General features: G+C 37.6%; 1 protein-coding gene across 1 annotated transcript in view; it reads right to left on the bottom strand.

Moving 5' to 3' along the window:
* Positions 1-294: 294 nt before the first annotated feature.
* Positions 295-21,367, bottom strand: part of MYB (MYB proto-oncogene, transcription factor) — a 33,607-nt gene continuing 12,534 nt past the window's right edge. Inside the window, exons 9-16 of the mRNA XM_052645797.1 lie at positions 20,209-20,463; positions 18,933-19,295; positions 17,320-17,462; positions 16,181-16,295; positions 15,964-16,089; positions 14,966-15,076; positions 11,905-12,012; positions 295-411 (exon numbers count right to left, since the gene is read on the bottom strand). Coding sequence (XP_052501757.1) covers positions 295-411; positions 11,905-12,012; positions 14,966-15,076; positions 15,964-16,089; positions 16,181-16,295; positions 17,320-17,462; positions 18,933-19,295; positions 20,209-20,463 — 1,338 coding nt within the window. The remainder of the gene's footprint in view (positions 412-11,904; positions 12,013-14,965; positions 15,077-15,963; positions 16,090-16,180; positions 16,296-17,319; positions 17,463-18,932; positions 19,296-20,208; positions 20,464-21,367) is intronic.

Genomic DNA, 21,367 nt, shown 5'->3' with positions numbered 1-21,367 from the left:
TTATGTTTTTTTTTTTAAAAAATCTGCATTAAGATACTTAACCACTGACTACAATCCATGACCTAATAATTTAGGTAAAACTGTTAAACTTATTAATTTAAAAAAAAATCCGTTTAGTTGGGTGAAATCTCATACGATTTCACTCACCTAAATGCACTTGGTGCTGCTCTCAACTGTTGTACCACAACAAAAATAGGCTCTTCTCCCATTCATGAACAGTTTCATGTAGAGGAATGCTATATCCCAAGTCAACTTGAAGTGTTCTGAAAACCATAATGCTTGTCTGCAAACGTCTCACATGACCAGAGTCCGGGTTGAGAAGGCATTCACATATTTCCGAGGCTGACCGGAAGCTGTCATCTGATCGTCTGTCTTCCCACAGGATGCAGATTCCCAGGCACCGTTACAAGGCTAATGGGAGCGGAGAGAGAGGGTAAGGGCAAGGTCAGACCGGGAAGCACATGCTTTAGCCCACGGATGGACTCCCAACCCCACCTGGCCCAGCAGGAAAAAATGCTGACCTCCAGATAGCAAGTAGGAGACACGGGGGAGCCTTTGTCAGATAAAATCTTCACTCTGACAACCAGGAATTCAGCATTCTTAAGTGACATTAATTATCAGAAATTGTTTGTCGTGAAGAGAGAAAACCCACTCCAAGCAGTATGATAAGATCCAGCCGTATCTTCATGTTTGAGTGCTTTTTGTCTGTTAGCAGATTTTACAGACTTGGAGACAGGAATGAGTCCAGTCCCCCACATACCTAAGGAGCTGTGGGCATTTACTCTTTGAGCGAACTGGTGAGTGCTTGAGCTGCCCACTGAAGAAGCTCCCATAGGTGCTAGAATTGATTAACACTTACTGAACATAGTACATATTTTTAATCAAGTTAATTACATTTAAGTTTAGTTATGAATATTTAAATGTATCAACTAAAATGGATATTGATCAATTAAATAGCAATTAATTAAGTAATATCTATTTATTAGAATAGCTTACTTTTTAAAGATGCATTGAAAGATACAGGATGGAACTAATATCTCACAGGCAGCATCCGGATCCAGATTCTTCACACACATGATCTCATTTACACAGCACAGCCACCCTGGGTGGGGGTTCATTCTCTCTTTAATTGAGCAGGAAATGGAGACTCAGAAAGTGCAGAAAACTTGCCCAAAGCCAATCTATGGGGAAGTTGTGGAATGGTTTTGAACCTGTGTCTGTCTTCTGCCTAGCCCCAGCTCCTACCTGCCCTCCATGTGTGCGTGTTTAGTCATGTCCAACTCTTTTTGACCCCATGGACTGTAGCCCACAGGGGTCCTCTATCCATGGGACTTTTACAGCAAGAATACTGTAGTGGATTGCCATTTCCCCTTCCAGAGGATCTTTCCGACCTAGGGATCTAACCCCGGTCTCCTGCGTCTCCTGCATCCTAGGCAGATTCTTTACTGCTGAGCCACGAGGGAAGCCATCTGCCCTCCATGCGGCTTCAAACCAAAATATGCAATATTTGAACAAGGCCTCTGCTCCTTAGAGCCTTAAGTTTCCCCTACTTAGCTCCCAAGAGTATTGAAGATGCTTACAAAATGAATATAAATGAACAGGATTTAAAACATGGATAAGGGTGGGTCACCAATAAATGTGGAAAAAATAAACAATACAAAGATGAGGTGAGATTTCGATTCAAAATACTTGCCATAAACCAAAATGCACCAACAAGATGTAAATTTCAAAACTAACTCTGAGCTCTCTAGCAGTCAATGCAAAGAGGGAAACAGAAACACAAGCAGTTGTAAGATTTGCTGTCCATAAGCTCAAAAGTCAGTCAGTGGTTTAGAAAAAGCACAGCTATTCCTAGTATTTATATCTAAGTGGGATGTGTCTCATGGACAGAAGAAGAATAAGAAAAGAAAGCCCTCTGCTCTTTAGAGCCTCAAGTGTCCCTCAGGACAGTGGTCCCTAACCTTTTTGGCACCAGGGACTGGTTTCATGGGAGACAATTTTTCCATGGACCATGAGCAGGGGAATGGGTTAGGGATAATTCAAGCACATTACATTTACTGTGCACTTTACTTCTATTATTATTACAACAGCTCCACCTCAGATCATCAAGCATGAGATCCCGGAGGTAGAGACCCTTGTTTAAAAGACAAAGCCAACACCTGACACCGGTGAAGTGATGACAGGCAGATGAAAGGTCTGTGGTGCCACAGCCAGATGAAGAGGAGATAAGACGCCAAGCAACAGCCAGGGCCATGCTCTAGGCAAAGGCATGAATAGGCAGGATTGAGATCGACAGGTGGTAAAGAGGGTAACCCATGTGGCAAAATAACATGAAAGAGTCAGGAAGATTGCAATTTGTACATTGCTTGTGGGAGGGACTGGGAGACAGAGAGGCAGGAATAAGTGGATTAAACATGAGTACCACTCATGTTTCTAAGTATTTTGCATGTATCATCTCATTTAATTCTCACAAACACCTGTGGATTAGGTAAGGCTCATTACATCTGTTTTACAGAGCAGGCAATTTTACAGGAAGAGAGAACTTAGGCAACATCCTTAAAGTCATCCAGCTAAGAAGTGATGAAGTAGGAATGTGAATCCAGGCTCTAATGGGTATAAGGTGCTGCTTCGTTTAGAGTTCTTATGAGTGGGAATTGTGTGGTCTGGTCAGCAGAGCCTTCGAATGCAGGAAGAAACACTGAGATGAGGCGTTAAAGTCATCAGATTATTTAACAGAGAGGTAGGATAATTCTGAATGAATATGGTGTTTGCATGGTGATGGGACTTCTTTGCCTAGGGTCTGGAACAAAGTTTCAGCGACATAAGATTTACAGTGCCATGTTTCTAACTTGTAAACTTTCACAGGCCACAAACTAGATTTCCCAGTTTCTGCCCAATCTGTTGTGCCATCTCACTGCCAACATAAAGGTACCATCCAAGTTTACACATGTTTACTCTCAAGGCTCAGAGGCTGAATACATAACTTGAAATACTACATAAGCAAGATTGATTATCATAATATTTTCCTGTAACTGTGAATCACAAAACGACAGGACAAAGATGACATCCGTTCTGGGCTGACTTCTAATACTGAGTCACATTTCATGTTTTCTAAATAAAATCACCAGGGTAGTTTAAGCATTCTATGATACAGTTCTGAATAAATGGTGTTTCTGTAGTTTGACTCATTGGAGAAGACCCTGATGCTAGGAAAGACTGAAGGCAAAAGAAGGGGCAACAGAGGATGAGATGGTTAGATGGCATCACTGACTCAATGGACATGAATCTGTGCAAACTCCAGGAGACAGTGAAGGACAGAGGAGCCTGGTGTGCTGCACTCAGTGGGGTTGCAAAGAGTCGGATATGACTTAGCGACTAAACAACAACGAACTCTAGTTTGAAGGAAGTGGATTAAATATATATATATATCTCTGGTGTAAATCTGTCCATTCAAATCCCATATTTTAGTTTAGTTGATTGCTCACATGTTGTTGCTAACATATTTCAGTGCAGCACTGGAACACCAAAGTGACACAAGAAACCCAATTAACAAAATAAAATTTAATGGAATCATTGTAATTATTGAGCTTGTGTTTGTAGTGACACACATAGAACATATATGATACTGTGACATCTAACAACAATGTGACATCACATGACAATGTGACATAAAATAACAATATGACATATAACAACTACCGTTTGAGAGTGAATAATTAAAGATGATGGCTGTCCACCATGAGTACTATGCAGGGCTTAGAATCAATGATGTACACAGAACAAAGTGCATTGATAATAACATCAGATGACTAAAAATGATGCAGAATATTTTAATATACTAATCTTATATGTAAACATAAAATAAAGATACACACAAAACTCAAAAATGTATGTTTTGAAAGAATACAGACAAACAAATGAGAGGGAAAGGAGAATAAAAGTGAAAATGGAGGTAAAAGTGAGGAGCAAGGAAGAAAAGGTTGTTTATGTTTTTCTCTAGCTAAAAATTTTTCTACTTAGCTATGCTTCAATTAATACAGAATAAGTTTCTATATTAAATGAAATTAAGTATCTTAAAGTACCATATTAAAAGCATCTTATGCTTGCTTTTGGACTTTCCAGGTTGGCTGTGTGGTAAAGAATCTGCCTGCCAATGCAGGAGACATGGGTTCAGTCCTTGGGTCGGGAAGATCCCCTGGAGATGGAAATGGCAACCCACTCCAGTATTCTTGCCTGGGAAATCCAGTGGACAGAGAAGCCTGGCAGGCTACAGTCCGTGGGGTGGCAAAGAGTTGGATACGACTTAGCGACTAAATAACAACATGCTTGCTTTTACAATGCCTCTTAATAAAAGTCAGACTCTGACCCTTGACAATATGATACTTAATTCAGAATTTCCAATGTCTGTTCAGGAAAATCTAGTACAATTATCACCCCCTAGTATATTTTCAACTTGAATGTCATGTTTTGTTGGATCTCTCAGATGGCTCATCATTTTATTCATGTTTGGCTCTTCCTCCAGGACCAGATATTTAAAACAAGATCAATACAAAGAATATACCCTATATTTTAAATTAATTTTTTGAAAAAAATTCAATCAGCCTCTCCCAAGTAGAAATGAAATTTATGAAGAAATAAATCAAATTAACTGAAATATCCAAATTTCAGAAAGCAGAGCATTTCAGGGGCACCTAAGTCCTGAGGCTCATAGCTGAGAGCGGACAAGGTGATTTGGAACACCTAAATCTCCCAGTGTAGACAGACACCAGGACACAGTACCCACTCTGTGCAAGAAAAACAAACCGAACAAAAAGGCGAGCATTGAGTGGACAGCTCCTTTTCTGTATCATGAAAGTACAAAGCTAATACTTTTTACAACCATGAATGGAAAAACTGGTCAGAGCAATCACATACCTACTTCATGAAAGCAAAGTAAGAGCAGAAGGTCAAGTAGTGGGTAAGAAAAGAAATGTTGAAGTCCACCAGCCAAAAGGGCAGCTGTCTCTTCTTGCGATTTCTTTCTCCCTCCTTACCTTGAAGCCTTGGGGTCCTAGGCCAACTTTTCAAGCAGATAGAATAGTTTTGACAAAGGAAGATTAAATGTCTTCATGCTAGAAGGATTTTTTTTTTTTAATACTGTCAAATAGATCCTTGTGCATCCTCCTTATTCCCTCTCCTTAAATGTTAGTTTCACTTACACTAAAGAATTGGTAAGAATTTCTGCATATTGAATCCTTGTTAAATGACTAACCCATGGTGCTGTTGCAGACATGTCACTCTACCCTAATTCATTTCAAAGTTAATAATCCTGCCACACATCCTCCTCCTCTTGCCCGTGAGTCATCTTACTTATCCACGATGTACCTCTGATCGCCCCTGGGCAGAGATGAACTGTAAACAGACTGTCAGAGCTCTAACTGGGATATCCTGCTGAAGCACTTTAAATAAATACTCTGAATCCTCGGCAGAAAACTGAAGAAATCAAATGAGATAAAACCATGTCCACAGGTGATTCTCTGTCGGAATTAGATTATCTTCATATTTTTCACTAAGAATATGAATGGTTTTTTTCATCACGCTAAACAAGAACCACTATTGTGACATTCATAGAGCAACTTCACACAATAACTGCTGATATCAACAGCCTTGGCAGGGTATGTGCTGTACAATTTACAAAGCTCTTAAGAAACTTGTGTAAGTCATAAAAGAATGATTTTGTAAAACCAAAGCAACTTATGAGATGGTTTTACATTTTTCTGTTTCATTTTTTAAAATAATAGCAGACATAGATGGTATCCAAAAGACTTAAGAATTATTTGATTATTCCATTTAATCTATCCATAGAAAAGACTTTTAAAGTGAAAGTGAAGTGAAAGTCGCTCAGTCGTGTCTGACTCTTTGCGACTCCATGGACTATACAGTCCATTGAACTCTCTAGGCCAGAATACTGGCGTGGGCAGCCTTTCCCTTCTCCAGGGGATCTTTCCAACCCAGGATCAAACCCAGGTCTCTTGCCTTGCAGGAGGATTCTTTACCAACTGAGCTATCATGGAAGCCACAGAATTAAAATTCTAAAAATCAGAACTCATTCTCAAAGAGGCATCTTTTAAAATGTATTCACTATAAGAGATAACATAGAAATCTTTAGTTTTATCTTGAAAGTCAAGAATAAACCTGAGACGAAGGGTCACTGAGGTAAAGTTAGTTGTTATCAAACTTTTCTTATGCATAAATGCTGCACAAAACAATCAAATAAGCCCAACTTCAGGATTGATAACTTTTCATAGAAAAGAGCCCTAAAAGTTAAGGGATCAAAGGTGCAGATGGTGCTGGGGGGTGCCCCATCCACTAGTGCTTCCACATGCCACCCAGACCTAAGTTAACAATTACTATGAAGAATGGCCTTTCTCCAAATTTGGAGTTTGTCCCCAGTGTCTCTAGGGATCTTTCCATCTTACTTGTTGACAGATTTCCCAACAGTTTTAATCACATAACCTCAGGTGTCACAATTTTTTGGAAGAAAACCTCTTTCCTTAGTAATGTATTAGTTTTAACTATTAAGATTAAAGCAAGTGCCAATTAAAGTGATTATACCTTTGCTGGCCCAAGGAAAATCCAAGATTACAGTGTTTACCAAACCCAACCAAACAAACAAAAAAAAAATCCAACTCTTGTACTCTCTGGGGTAGGGCACTCTGAATTTGAGCTCAACTTTCCTTCCTCACTCATTTAGCCTTTCTAGTTCATCTCAAAACTATACATGGCAAAGTTATTTTATAAGATATATTGAAAGCAGTCTGCTGAAATATTACTAACAGCCATATGAAACCTTGCCAGGGCAAGTGGAAAAAAAGTGACCCAAGGGAGAACTAAGTGAACACAGAGGTATCCAGGGAAGCAGGTCAACAACAGCATACCAACACTAAGAAATGCCTGGAAAGATCTATGTCACACGGAGACGGACTGTTTCTCTGTCTGTTGACATGCCAACAAGGGCAGCAGAAAAATAGAGAAGACCAGTAAATCAGTTGTTTGATCTCCATAATACCGAAGAGATCTGACTAACTTTTTTTCAGGAATCAGCTGAATCAGCAATCTCTTTTGGTGAGCCACTGACACAGTTCTGCCAGAGTGGAAGAAGGAATGAGAAAGAACATGTGAGAGGAAATAATACACCTCAGTGCAAGCGGACCTGGCTGTTGGTGAAGCCTCCTTGCGTACGTGTCTAAGGACAGGGACTATCCAAAATAGGTACCACCAATGTACACTGGCAAGTGTGCTGTCATTTTGAAAGTAATATTATATCCATTTGATCTTCACAGCAACCCTGTGTGATACATGGAGGACAAACTATAGTCCCCAGTGTACAGATGAGCATTTTCGTTTGAACTAATTAAAACCATGCAATTAGAAATTGGGGAAGTCTGGATTAGAACCCAGGTGCCTGTTGTGTGCATACTAGTGTATTACACTTCTTAGCCATGCCGATCAAGCAAAAAGGGTTTGCCTCATTGTTTGAAAAATTCATAAACAATTCATAAGAAGTTAGGAGCAATCCAAAGCACATGGAACTGGAAAAGTGAGTTTCAGCTGCTTGCAATAATACTGTAAGATTCTTTGATACTGTGCAAATGTGTTTAAGTATTAATAGCTTGAGAAATTTACTTAAATTAAACTCACTTTAAAAAAAAAGTAAGGCGAAGACAAGCCAAGTCAGGAAATTAAAATTTAAGGCTGTCACTCTGTGGTTACAAAAAAGAGGAAAGAGAGTGAGTAAAAAGCATATGAACATATCTTTTATATTTGGGTTTTAAACAGGAATAAAAGAAAATTATAATTTAAGAGAAAAATACACAAGTTCAGAGGCTTTTAACTTAAGTGTAGTTTCAGATCTACCAATGAAAATGTTTACCTTAGGAAATGTTTATTGGCAAAATGTATTTATTTCAAAATGTAAAGCAAATTGAAAGCACAGGCAGTTCTTTTCTCCTTACTGAGGGAGTTCTGTGCATGGCACGTGTGTGTGTGTGTGTGTGTGTGTGTGTGTCTGCCTGCCAGTCTTGGGCTCTTTTAGAGTGTGTGTGTGTGTGTGTGTGTGTGTGTGTGTGTGTGTGTGTGTGTGTCTGCCTGCCAGTCTTGGGCTCTTTTAGAGTAACTTTCAAACATCAGGATCCAGAAGGGTTCCACAGTGAACCTGTCTTTTCCATCCCAAACTGCAAGTATTCTAAGCTGAATATCTGTTTCCTCATTTGTGATCATTTTATAAGCTTCTAGACTCCATTCTCTACCACTATACAACACGGAGAAAATGGCACAATGATCTGAAAATCTCACATATTCTGAGCTACCTGAAAGACACAAATATCAAAAAAGTCTCAGAACATTTTTATTAGGAGTCCTGTCCCTGTTTGTTTTTAAAGTTAAGGCAACTAAAAAGAAGAAGAAATACAACTATACTATTTTGCAGCTGCTGCAAATTCCTTTTTTAAAAAAATCAAGCATAAATAATTTAAAAAACAAATACAACATTGTTTGTGCATAATGGCTTATACTTGCCTCCAAACATTATAGCTTATGGACTAGGGGATACATGGAAAGCTCAAGCTATTAAAATTATTTGCTTCTCAATGACAACCCACATAACACACGGGCATATCTAGCAGCCTGAGTTTGGTCTCTACATACCATTTCCCACTAAAAGATCACAGCACCTTGGGGAAATGGCTGGTTCCAAGCAGAGAGGAAGGAAACGTAGCTATTACACGTATTCATGTATAAGCAGGGCTTCCCAGGTGGCGCTAGTGGTAAAAGACCCTCCTGCCCATACAAGAGACATAAGAGGCACAGGTTCAATCCCTGGGTAAGGAAGATCCCCTGGAAGACAGCCTTGCAACCCACTTCAGTATTCTTGCCTGGAGAATCCCGCAGACAGAGGAGCCTGGCAGGCTACAGTCCATGAGGTCACAAAGAGTCGGACATGGCTCAAGTGAGTTAGCACGCATGCAGGCACATATGTAAAAGCATACGCACTTACACGTGCATTAGACTCTTAACTATAAAATCCCAATATCTGGGGCCTCAAAACAATAACTTCTCTGTTTAAAGTGTTGTGGGTATAATTAAGCCAAGGATCATTAACACTGAAATGACAGAACACAGAATCGCACTGTTAGTTTAGTCTTCAATTAACTTTTCTTGTACCTAAGCAAATGTATTTAGTCAGTTAGATGGACAATCATTTGCAGTATTCAACTGACAAACATTCCATATTTTACAAGTATCAGAATTTTAAAATATTTTAGGAGTGAAATTTAGTTGTTTCAATTAAATGCACTCTAACAAAATGTCTAGGTTGTTTGGATAAAATCCCATTTAACATTCAATATATTTATTAAAAGTACAAATCATAAAATTTCTAGATTATATAAAGTGCTCAAGTTGAATAGCCAGGTCTTTGACGAGTACACAATATGTTCAATAGTACCATGCATGAAAAATCTGCCCAATTAGGTCAAGTTGAATTATCAATGGAAATATATGATAGATCATAACGGTTTTAACAAAAAGATTACCAAATTGCTTAAAAATCTATATAAATATTATTGAGTCAGGTTTATATGAAATATAGGCAATATATGCTTGAATATTTAGAATGACCTGACGCATTTTCTAATTTGAAACATTTTAGAAATCATATATTTCTATGGTATTAGAAGCTAGGTTTCCATGACACAAAATGAAGGAGATACTTGGTAGGTGCCGTTCACTCTTAAAATGAATTAGTTATCTATTATAGCAAGTTATTAAAATATATTTGAGTGGTGTACATCAGTAAAACCATATAGTGTATATGAAAACACTGACTCCAAAATCAGCTTGTCGTGTCAATTATTTAGGTGGGTGGAGTTGACAACTGTTACCTTCACCATTTGATGTATGTAGGTGGCTTAATCTCAGTATATAATGATAGAATCTGAAGAGTACCAAATATGACTCATTGATATGCTAGAAAATACAGATTAATAAAAACAGAGCTACTACTTAATACTGAGCTTCAAGGATGAGGAATATTGGGTTGGCCAAGAAGTTTGCTTATAAGATGTTATGGAAAAACCTGAATAAACCTTTTAGCCAACCCAATATTTTCATTAAATAAAATGCAATGATAATAAAGTTCCATATTTTTTTTAAATTCAATAGCATTAAAACATTTAAGGTAAGAATTAGCCAACCTATTTTTATAAATACTGATATTGTTGCCAAATTTTATATAATACATATTTGATATCTGTACTGTGTTTGGCTCAATATATTTTATATTTGCATAAAAGTTTAGATTTAGGTTTTGCTGAACACTATCTAGTTAGGCCAAAAGCTTTAGGATTTAGTTTTAGGGAAAGAACCAGGGGTTTTCAACTTCATAATGATGACTGTCCCCAAATGTATTTACATGTTGCAATTTAGCACTTAGAAGGCACTTTTTCATACGACTATAAATATAAATCAGATCCTAGTCTAGGTGACAAAATTACACAAAACAGCTTAATTAATGCACTAATAGCACTAGCCAAATCCTATCTTCTGGAAACCCAGGACCAAAAAATTCAGGGAGAAAGAAGGCAAGAAAAACAAACAAAAAAAGCATTTTCATTCTGAATCTAGGAGCAGCTCTAGGTAAAATTTGGTAATGGGTGACCTTTGCATTCTTCTAATCTCTTTTCTGGGTTCCCCTTTATGCAGAGTTTGTTCTTCTCCTCATCTCCCAATTCTGTGCCATATTCTGAGTCTTCTTCACACTTCTACCCAGGCTTGATCAACTCAGGAAAGACTCTGGATTCCCTCAAGGACTGTCTTTCCCTAGCCCACACTCCAGTCAGTGGTCACCTTTCATCAAAGCAGTTGGATCAGACAGAAGCCACAAAGAGAGCAATCTGATGGAATTAAGACACAAAGTGTGCCTACAGCCCTTCCAGCTGTATTTGCATTTCTTAAAAATAATGCTAAGTATCACAAATGCTTTAAAGGCGGGCGTTTTAAGATTCTCATAATTTGGAGAGTGCAGGCCTACCACAGTGACAAGAAAGCCCATCCAGGAACAGGACATTCTTTCAGATCATACCATCTCGTACGGTGCCTTCCCTCACAGGACAAATATGCCTTTTCACTTCTGAATCCAAGTTCTCTGTATGCTCCAGGGTTTATGGTTTTTCCCTCAGTGTGGCAAGGTGGGGATGAAAGGGAGGGCTCTGCAGGTGACTGGGTATTGTGTTATTTAATGTTGGGAACCGCTGTAAATAATTTAAGGGAGCAAATTTGCATTCTTATTTACGTTTGGTTCAGGATTAATTTGGAATTTGTTGTATTTCATCAACATACACCTACTTTAGAAAAAGGGAAATCTCTTTTGATATTAAAACCCAAGAGCAGATGTTCAACTAGAGATTAGCCACATAACACTGACAGTTGACTTTCTCATTCTGATAGTCAAATATGTTGTAATTCTTTTCTAGCTATCTAATTTCAAACTTCTTTGAAAATCTAAACAAGGTCTGAGCTTTGACAGCTTAGTGAGGGAACAGAAAAAGTAAAAATTTTGAAACTAAAAGTAAACTATATCAATTATTTAATAAAAACTTTAAAAGCAGAAGAAAGAGATACTGTCACATGTGATTAACAATCTTAGTCACAGTAAGAAATGCTTCACTTCATCATTCTTTGGAAGCTTGCTCTAATAAAAAAATTTTCAGTGAGTCTCATATGAATGGCAACAAGGAATCTTAGAGGAGTCTTTTAGACATTGGGAGTTATTTAAAAGCATCACTTCACTACATCTAAAATATGTGTGTTTTTTTTAAGTTTTATAGTGAATGACTTTTTAGATACCAATGCTGGAATAGTAATTACCTGCAAGGGACTTGCCAGGGACCTGTTTTTAGGTACTGTAAATGCTTTGAGAACATTGTCTTCATCTTCTGATACCGGCGTCATTAAAACGGAACTTGTAAGAATATTCTAAAGGAAAAGAGAATAATTTGAAATTGAAACGAGGTATGGTAATAAGGGGACTGACAGAATTCTAACACTTGAAAGAGTAGATTACTATGAGTTGACACACATTAGCAGGAAAAAAAAATGCAGGTATCTGCCAGAAATTCTCTTCCCAATGAGCTAAATGGAGAACTCAACTCTGCACTAACCCTAATCCCACTGGCAAACATCACTAAAACAAAAAGCTTCGAGGCCCCACACAGTTCCAGAAATGAGGCAGGGCACTCAGAAACATCTGCTAAATGAGTTAATAAAGACACATCTTTAAAAGGAAAGATTTACTAAGCTCTGGTGAGAGAACTGCTCATTTCATATAATGGTAAGAAATCTTTTCGAGTTACAGATTAATGGTAGTATAGTTTAAAGGTGAAAAGAATGGAATTTAGAACCAAAGTTCTAACCCAGAACCACCACTTATAAGCTATACAATCTTGAACAAGTGACTAAGCCTCCTCATGCCTCAGTTTCCCTACTAGTATAATGGAAATGACAATGTTACCAACCTTGTAGGGTACTTGTGAGGGTTAGATATCTGAGTTAATGCATCTAAAGCTCTGAGACTATTAATCACCACTTTGTACACACTGAATAAATATTAGCAATTGGTATTACCTCTGATTCTTTGTAAGAGAAAAGGGTAATCATTCACAAATTACAAACTTTTAAAATGGCACCCCACTCCAGTACTCTTGCCTGGAAAATCCCATGGGTGGAGGAGCCTGCTAGGCTGCAGTCCATGGGGTCGCTAAGAGTCGAACAGGACTGAGCGACTTCACTTTCACTTTTCACTTTCATGCATTGGAGAAGGAAATGGCAACCCACTCCAGTGTTCTTGCCTGGAAAGTCCCAGGGACAGGGGAGCCTGTTGGGCTGCTATCTATGGGGTCGCACAGAGTCGGACACGACTGAAGCGACTTAGCAGTAAGAGGAAAACAAAAAAGGAAAACAAAGCAACAACTACCAAGCTATGAAAAGACACAGAAAACATTTAAAAGCATGTTAAGGAGCTAGTCAGGAAGCTTCATACTGCATGATTCCAATTATATAATATCATGCAAGATGCAGAACTATAGACTGAAAAGATCAGTGGGTGCCAGAGCTGAGGGGGAGGGAAGGATAACTAGACAGAACATGGAGGACCTTCAGGGCTGTGAAACTAGGTTCTATTATACTATAATGGTGGATAAACGTCAGTATAAATTTGTCCAAATACATAGAATGTATAACACCAAGAGTGAACTCTAAGGTAAACTATGGGTTTAGGGTGACGATGTGTCAATGTGGGCTCATCAGTTGTAACAAATGTAACCCCCTGGTGGGTGATGTTGCCAAGGGGGAGGCTGTACATATGTGAGGGTGAGGATACATGGAAAATCTCTGTATCTTTTGTTCAACTTTGCTACTAACTTAAGACTGCTCTGAAAAATAGTCTATTTTAAAAAATGGTTGTAACCAAAGCAATGCAACATTGTGTATGATAAAGGGCATTTACTACATATAAAGAGTTGGACAGGACTGAGCATGCATGTACACACTCAGATGCTACATAAAACCAAACAGGAGACAACTTACCAAGGAGGAAATACAGGTATCCCCTGCTATTCAAAAGTTCACTTCACACCACTTCACTTTGATGAAAGTCTTACATTAGTAGTTATTTTCATTGAATGGCTAACCAATAGAAATCCAAAGAGAATTTTTGCTTTTGTTTTGCAGCCAACTATTACAGAGGCAGCACATACCCTGAGTAGTTAGTGGCACCACCAAGTTCCTTCCCCAGGCAGTACCCTCAGCATCTCAGCACCAAGTGCCACAGTTTAGAACTGGTATGAGCATCTTCATCTCAATTTATTTATTTTTATTCATTTTTTTACTGAATCATAGTTGCTTTAAAATATTATATTAGTTTCTGATATACAATATGTATAACGCTAGATATTTTTATACATTATACATCATACACAGTTATTATAAAATACTATCTTTCTTGTGCTACATAGTAAAAGCAGAAAATGAAAGTGTTAGTCACTCAGTCATGTCCGACTCTTAGTGACCCCATGGACTGTAGCCAACCAGGCTCCTTTGTCCATGGGATTCTCCAGGTGCTATACATTATATCTGTGTAATATTTATAACTGGGAGTCTGTACCTCTTAAACCTCTTCACCTATTTCATCCTTCCCCCCATCCCTTTTCCCTCTGGCAACCACTAGCTTGTACTCTGTATCTGTGAGTCTGTTTCTATTTGTTTCTTTGTTTTGTTTTCTAAAATTCGATTTATTTTTTGCACCTGTTAGTAAGATAAGTCCTAAGGTAAACTACTTCTTTGCTTTACGGTGGCTCAGTGGTAAAGAATCTGCATGCTATGCAGGAGACTTGGGTTCAGTCCCTGGGTTGGGAAGATCCCTTGGAGAAAGAAATGGCCACCCACTCCAGTATTCTTGGCTGGGAAATCCCATGGATAGAGGAACCTGGCAGACTAAAGTCCATATGGTCACCAGAGTCAGACGTGACTTTGTGACTAAACCACCACCGAAGGTTTCACAGGAATGCTCTACTTTCAAACAGTAGGAGAAACTTGTACTGCTTTTAGAAGAAAAATAAGTAAATTAAAAGATAATGTAAAAATTAGCATTGTTTTCATGGAAATATGTATTTTCATGCCATAGATTTTTTAAGTGGCCAGGACTCTCAACTTGAATAAACAACAAACAAGTCTGCAGTAGAACAGAATCTATTTCCAAAACGTGAACAAAATATCATCGTATACTCAACATTAATGATCATAAGAAAATAATCATGTGAGAGACTATTGAGAAGTATGATGCACGAAAGAGTGGCAAAACCACGATGGCCCCACATGCCACACACTGAATTCTGTGAGCCACCAACATCTTATAACATGGGGGTGTACTTACTGGCATGTCTGCCACAGGTGATGCCTGTGTGAACAGCTGAGTGTTCAGACTATCCCCTTCCCAGTGGTTTGAGCAGAAGAAGTTTCCTGCTTTATCAGTTGGAGATTCCACCTAAAAGCAAACAGGAAGTGCTATGTTGTTTCTAGAGCTAGAACTTCCCAAGAAACAGTTACACTCAAGAGTCAATTTCCGTAAGATGAATAAAGTCTGAGGATCTAATGGGTAATGTGGTGAGCATAGCTGATAATACAATATTGTATACTTGAAATTTGCTAAGAGAGTAGAACTTAAATGTTATCACTGGAAAAAAGGTAAATATGTGAGGTAATAGATATGTTAATTAACTCAATGGGGGAGAATCCTTTCACAAAGTACATGTATATCAAAACATCACATTGAAAAAAAAATCACATTGTATACTTTAAATGTCTTATAATTTTATTTGTCAATTATATCTCAGTAAAGCTGAAGAAAAAGTCAATCTCTAGCCAATCTCTCAACCTCTTATCCTTATATGAAAATAAATTCAAAAGGCCCGGTATCTAACCTGCTGGAAATGCTTCTTGACATCAAGCTAAAACTTTGAACTTGGCAAGTTAGATTCCCTTTCTTTTACACTATGAATTAAAGAAACCATTATTTTATTAGTTTCAATTCTCCATGATATCCAACAATTAAACATCTATGTATCAGTCAGTCATCTATCCATCTTTATATCAGTGATTTTAAAAAGTACAATACAAAGCTGCTTCCTTCTCTTTCCTCTATACTTTCTAGCATCTTTTCTGTTCAAACAGGAAGGAAATAGAAGTGGCCTGGCTTCCCAATTACAAGGTGGCATGCATGTGCTGCCAAGCCTGGCAGTACCTCTTAACAGCATCTTATACGAAAATATTGTATGAAACATGGTGTTACACAGTGCCCACGCCAGACACATCAAGCTGCTCACAAGGAACAAAGGCAGCAGCATTGTTCTTTTCAAAGGATCCCATGTTTACCTCTTGTTTAATCTTCTTCAGTAAAGGTTGTCCGTTTTCTTGAAACTCAGCAACAATCCCAGATTCATCAGATTCCTGTTTGATCACATCCTGTAGGTCTTCTACTAGATGAGATGGTGTCTGAGGCTGAAGGAAAGATTGGGTACATTTGCATCAGAGGAAATTTTCTATCTGTATTAATAAACCAACTAAACCCAAGAAATTTACTAGAACTTACTAGCATCTTCAGGGGACCATATTTAATTTCTTGAGCTGTGAGTGCATGTTTGAATGGTGTAGGAGTTCTTGGAGAGCTTTCTAGAATTGACCTTTTGATAGCTGGAGTTCTGAAGCTTTAAAAAGAAAACAAGAATTGGTTCAATATGAAAGATCATATGTTCTTTATGTTTCTCTACCTATTAAATGTAATTTCTTCTACTAAATACAATAAACTCTTATTGATATAGAATAGAGTATGCTGATGGACCATGTATGTATTATTAAGGAAAAGATAATATGTCTATCATGTATTTCCAAATATTTCAAACTATCATACCCCAAAACTAAGAGCATTAAAATATTTCTCATCTTTCTTTAATCATTCTGAAAATACATGTAGTGGCTCTAAGCCTTTAAAATGAACATAAGCATTATGAAGATCTCATGTCACTTACAAATCAACTTTATCTATTCATTATCTTTTATCTATCCACAACAGAAAACATGCTAACCTCTGAAAACTAAAAGGTTTTTAAAACTGTTTCTAAAATATATTTATGGTATCAGAAATAATAGAATTGTATTTTTTAAAGGTTTATTACAATTCATATTGATGTTCTCTGGCATTTTTTTTTGAATTGGTTAAGCCTTTATTGAATATAAACAATGGCTTAATCATTCCTTGCCTTTTAATCATATACTTTTCCTGGGGATGGCAAAACAGGTCCATTCGATAGATAAATTTCAGGAAGAAAAAATAAGATTTAAAAATACAAACTTAAGTAAAGAACCATACTTATTCTTATTCCAAAGTTTATAATTAGAGCGGAAAGGATGTTGAAAATCTTGTTTTCAATGAAAAAGACTTACTGAACAAACAGGAAAACTGAATGGAAAAGTTATATTAAACCTTCCTCTAGATATATAGGAAACTGTGAACTACAAAAGATAGTTTATTCTTCCCCGCTTCCACCTCTAGGTAGCTCTAACATGTCCAGGACAGACATATTCAATGTGGAAATACACATGATTATGTACATAGAAGCAGATCAGTAAAATTATGCACATATAAGTAGATCAAACACTTGGGGACTATTTTCTATTAATTAACTACAGGTAAATAAAATAAATACTTTTTTTCTTGAAACAAGGACTTACATAGTATTTTCCTTTTGAATTTTCACAGTCTGGTCTCTATGAAATGGAGTTGTAACAGTCAATTTGTGACCATTTAGTGGGGTGGAAGTTAAAGAAGGCATTTCCAAGTCTAAGTTTTCATGGTTATTGGAAGTATTTAAGAACTAAATACGAGAAGAAAGAAAAAAATACTTAAGTTAAACAGTGATTCTTTACTCAGCCCAATTTAAAAATCGATGTTAACAAATAGGTATGTTTTACTGACCCACTATATGAAACAACGATGTTAACAAACACATAGTGTTTTATTTCAATTTAGCACCCAAGATTTGGAATATGATTTCCAAAAAAAACTTGCAAAATCCTAAGAAAACATTCTCAATAAATGACACCTGTCACTAAAGAGAATGAGATGCACATTTTATTAATGTTAAAAGTGTTGAAGTGACTTCTTTTGGAAAGTAATAATTGTTTTTCATACTTTTTCTCTTTAGTCATCTAGGAAACATCATTGTATAAAATTGACATTATGTGAAAAATTCTTGAGTAATAACCTGTATCTCTCAAAACACTGATGTTCTGGGAAAAGTAATTGGTGTTCCTCAAATGGTTTCAAGGTAAAACAAATTAGGAAAACATACTCCAATCTCTCGGAAATTCACAATGCACATTAGTGTATTTAAAACTTTGAGAGATCCTGCAGTAAAGAAACTGTCTTAATTTTGTTCAATTCAGTGTTTCCCAAACTTATATACCTGTATATTTAGGTATTTTTCTGGAGTATCATTGAAGTCTTACAGAACTAATATACTCCAGAACAGAATTTGGAAAATACAAATGAAAAATAAGATTGGTTTTTAGTGGGCATATCATTTGCTCACACTTAGAGTTGTTCTTAAAACAGACTCAACAGACATAACTGGAAAAATGTTTTAAAGTGCCAAATTAACTTCAAATGTTTACATAATTAAGGAACACAATCTTTGATAAGAATTATAATTTCTATGCCTTAAAAATCTATATGAAATAAGAACATTCATTGGCAAAAAAAAATGTGCTAATAAAATATTATGGCATGACTCAGAAGAGCCAATGTTGAGAAAGTGAAATTAAAATGTACGTTATTTTTCTTAAGCATTTGTTCCTCATTTTCTTCCAAAATTTTTTCACTTAAAGATGGATTGGAACCTTTAAATTGCCTAGTTGCACTTCAAAGTTATCTAAACATTTGGTCCCCTCCTCCCCTGGGTCAGTGAATCATGTAATAATAAGTGAACAAAGAGACAGAAAATCGGTTAAAGTTTTTAAAGGGAGGGAAGGGATGGGAGACAAGGAAGAAATAGAAATGTTAAACCCCAGTGTGGAAGGAAGTAAATGCACATCCCATGCAACTAACCATCCTTCAGATCACCAGAAAGTCAGAGAGAGAATTATGACAAAATCATCAGTCAGTCTACAGACAACCTAAACTCTCGGAGGCAGTATGACTTAGCAATAGCTAGAGGCAACAAATGGAACGAAATCAGTGAAGACAACAGTAATTAGTCATTTGTTCCAAAGGATTAGTTTCTAGATTATTAAGGCTCAGGTGTCTGTTGAAAATTAGTAACAGCTGTGCAGAAATTGTGCTCTACCTGCGAGGGGGAGAATGGTAGGCTTTTGACAGGGGAACGCTTGGGAGTTGAACTGCTGACGTCAGCAAGTATCAAGGAACTAGAGTGTCCAGTGGCTACGGAGCTGGCCTGGCCCCGCTTTTTTCGAAGGATGACCCGTGGAATTGTGCTGGGCCTTGCAGGAGGGAAGGGCTTGGGCAGGTCAAGTGAACCCTCACTCAACTTGCGTCTGTTCACCCTCGTGCTAGGCTCTCCTGCAGGTCTATTCACACTGCCCTCTCTCTGCTGAAGCTGGAGGGCTTTGCCTGCATCGTGTTGGCTAGGTGAAAAATCTGCTTCTTCAAACAATTCAAAACTGCTGAGATCACCCCACGATGAAGCATCCTGAAACAATGTGGGAGGCACAGAACTTTGAGACAGTGTGTGCATGGTGTGTGCCATCACCTGTAACACAGCACTGAGAAAGATGCTGAATGCAAAGAGAACACCTGGCCCCCTTGCTAGACTTCCTGTGAAACAGCCTGGAGATTCAAACAGTTGTTCTGGCACAGGGCATGGGGTGTCTCCCATGCTGCCTCGAGGCTGGCCCTCCCGGGCACTGCAGGAAGTTCCCAGTACTCTATCATTTGCATGCAGTTCAAAGCAAAAAGAACACCTCTTGGGTGGCACATCTTGGCAATGTTCATCCTCTGTCTGATGGGGATGCAATAAATGCTTTTTAATCAACTGGGAAACAAAGGAAATGAATTGTCAGCTTTTCTGATGCTGAATTCAAGTTTGTTTCACCGGAGATGGTTTGTGTCAGTGAACTAGTTGGGACCAGTAATCAATAATCAATGTTTGTAGAGAAAGCCATGTACCACCAATGAACTTATTACCACTTCAAATATATTGGAAGATTGCTTTAAGTTCTAAGTATTTCTTAACATAATTCTTAATGAGCTATCCAAAAACAAAGCACAGTTCTGGGAAAACACAAAGGAATAAACAAAGTTAAAAAAAAAAGTTTAAAATAATCCAAATATTCCTATAGCCCAAGCTCTACTTAAAGGTCATTGACTTTACTGTTTTTATAAACATGCATTTTGAAGAAAATGTGTGAAAAGCTACCTTTTATGTGGGTAGCCTAAGAAATCAGATATTGAAGATACACACGAAAAGTAAAGTCACACTTATATGTTTATATTACTATATGCTAATAACACAATATTCACTACAGAAAATGGCCACGATTTGAGAAGTGGGTTTCCTAATTCCTCTTCCCAAAACATTAACTTGCCTTAAAAATTCTACTTACAGAATCTATAAATTGAAGTGTTTCTGCAAATTCTAAGATGTTCTTAACATTGTCCAGGATGGTGCCTTGGTGGACGATCATGCACCTGGCAGGAGAGGCACTTTCTTCAGGTAGGGAGCCGGGATCCACGGGCAGAGATGGAGTGGAGTGGTGCTCTTCCAAACAGGAAACAGGTGCACTGTCTCCATGAGGTCTGGTGTGGTCGGCAATGGTGGTGCTGTGCCACCCAGGGTAGCTGCATGTGTGGTTCTGTGTCTAAGGAGGGGGGTGGGGGAATAAAGAAAGAGCAGGGAGAAGAAAGGGAGAAGGAACTTAGCAATGAAGTTGCATAAGGTATCAGATGCTGTTAGAGGAAAGATAAAAGCCATTGCATCATCCAGAACTTGCGCCTATGAAACAGTTGTCAAGATGTTTCCTTTCATCAATGCAAGACCCCACTTTTTAGTAGTGGTATATAGCCTGTCATCTATGGATGACCTCCATTGCCATCATTTTGTTAAAACTGCAAACAGAGGAACTGTGTTACAAGGAACAACTCTCACATGGAATGTCTTAAAGATATACTTGAACATAATTTCCAAAAGGACCATAAATGTTTGTTGTGAATTAAGTGGGCTATTATTCTCACCCTAACCTACACAAGGGCTGGAAGATTCAAAAGTTAGAGTTTCTTTTATCTGTGTATATTCTTGTGTCTTTTATTCCTTTTTAATGCTACAGATTGCACTGATGCAGTAAAGAGCTGCCAAATCAACGTGGTTACAAAAGCAGAAGAGCAAATTAACAGAAGTCTCCTTTCAGCATGACCACGCAACAGGAGAAATTGCAAAACACTAACTAAAGTTAAAAAGTGGTCGAACTATCAAAGGCACATAATCATTTTATTATTTAACCAAAAAGAAATCTACTCCTGAGGATACCTACTGGGTATTGTATCTTTTATTCTCTTTGTTGGTTAACTACATATGTTACAAAGTACAAGCCGCTTTCCCAGTTTGTCGTCCAGTCACTAGAAAAGATGTCAAAATTCAATAATGGTCCACACGGCTTTTGTGCATGCAAACAAAAGAGGGTCACTTATTTATGGAGAGATTTGATATATATATATATTTTTACATGGATATACTGGGCATACATCAAATTATGTTTGAAATGATAA

This window comes from Budorcas taxicolor, chromosome 9 (assembly GCF_023091745.1).
Source record: "Budorcas taxicolor isolate Tak-1 chromosome 9, Takin1.1, whole genome shotgun sequence".
Classification (NCBI taxonomy): domain Eukaryota; kingdom Metazoa; phylum Chordata; class Mammalia; order Artiodactyla; family Bovidae; genus Budorcas; species Budorcas taxicolor.
Note: the sequence above shows the minus strand (reverse complement) of the source record. Positions and strands in the feature narration are given on the sequence as shown.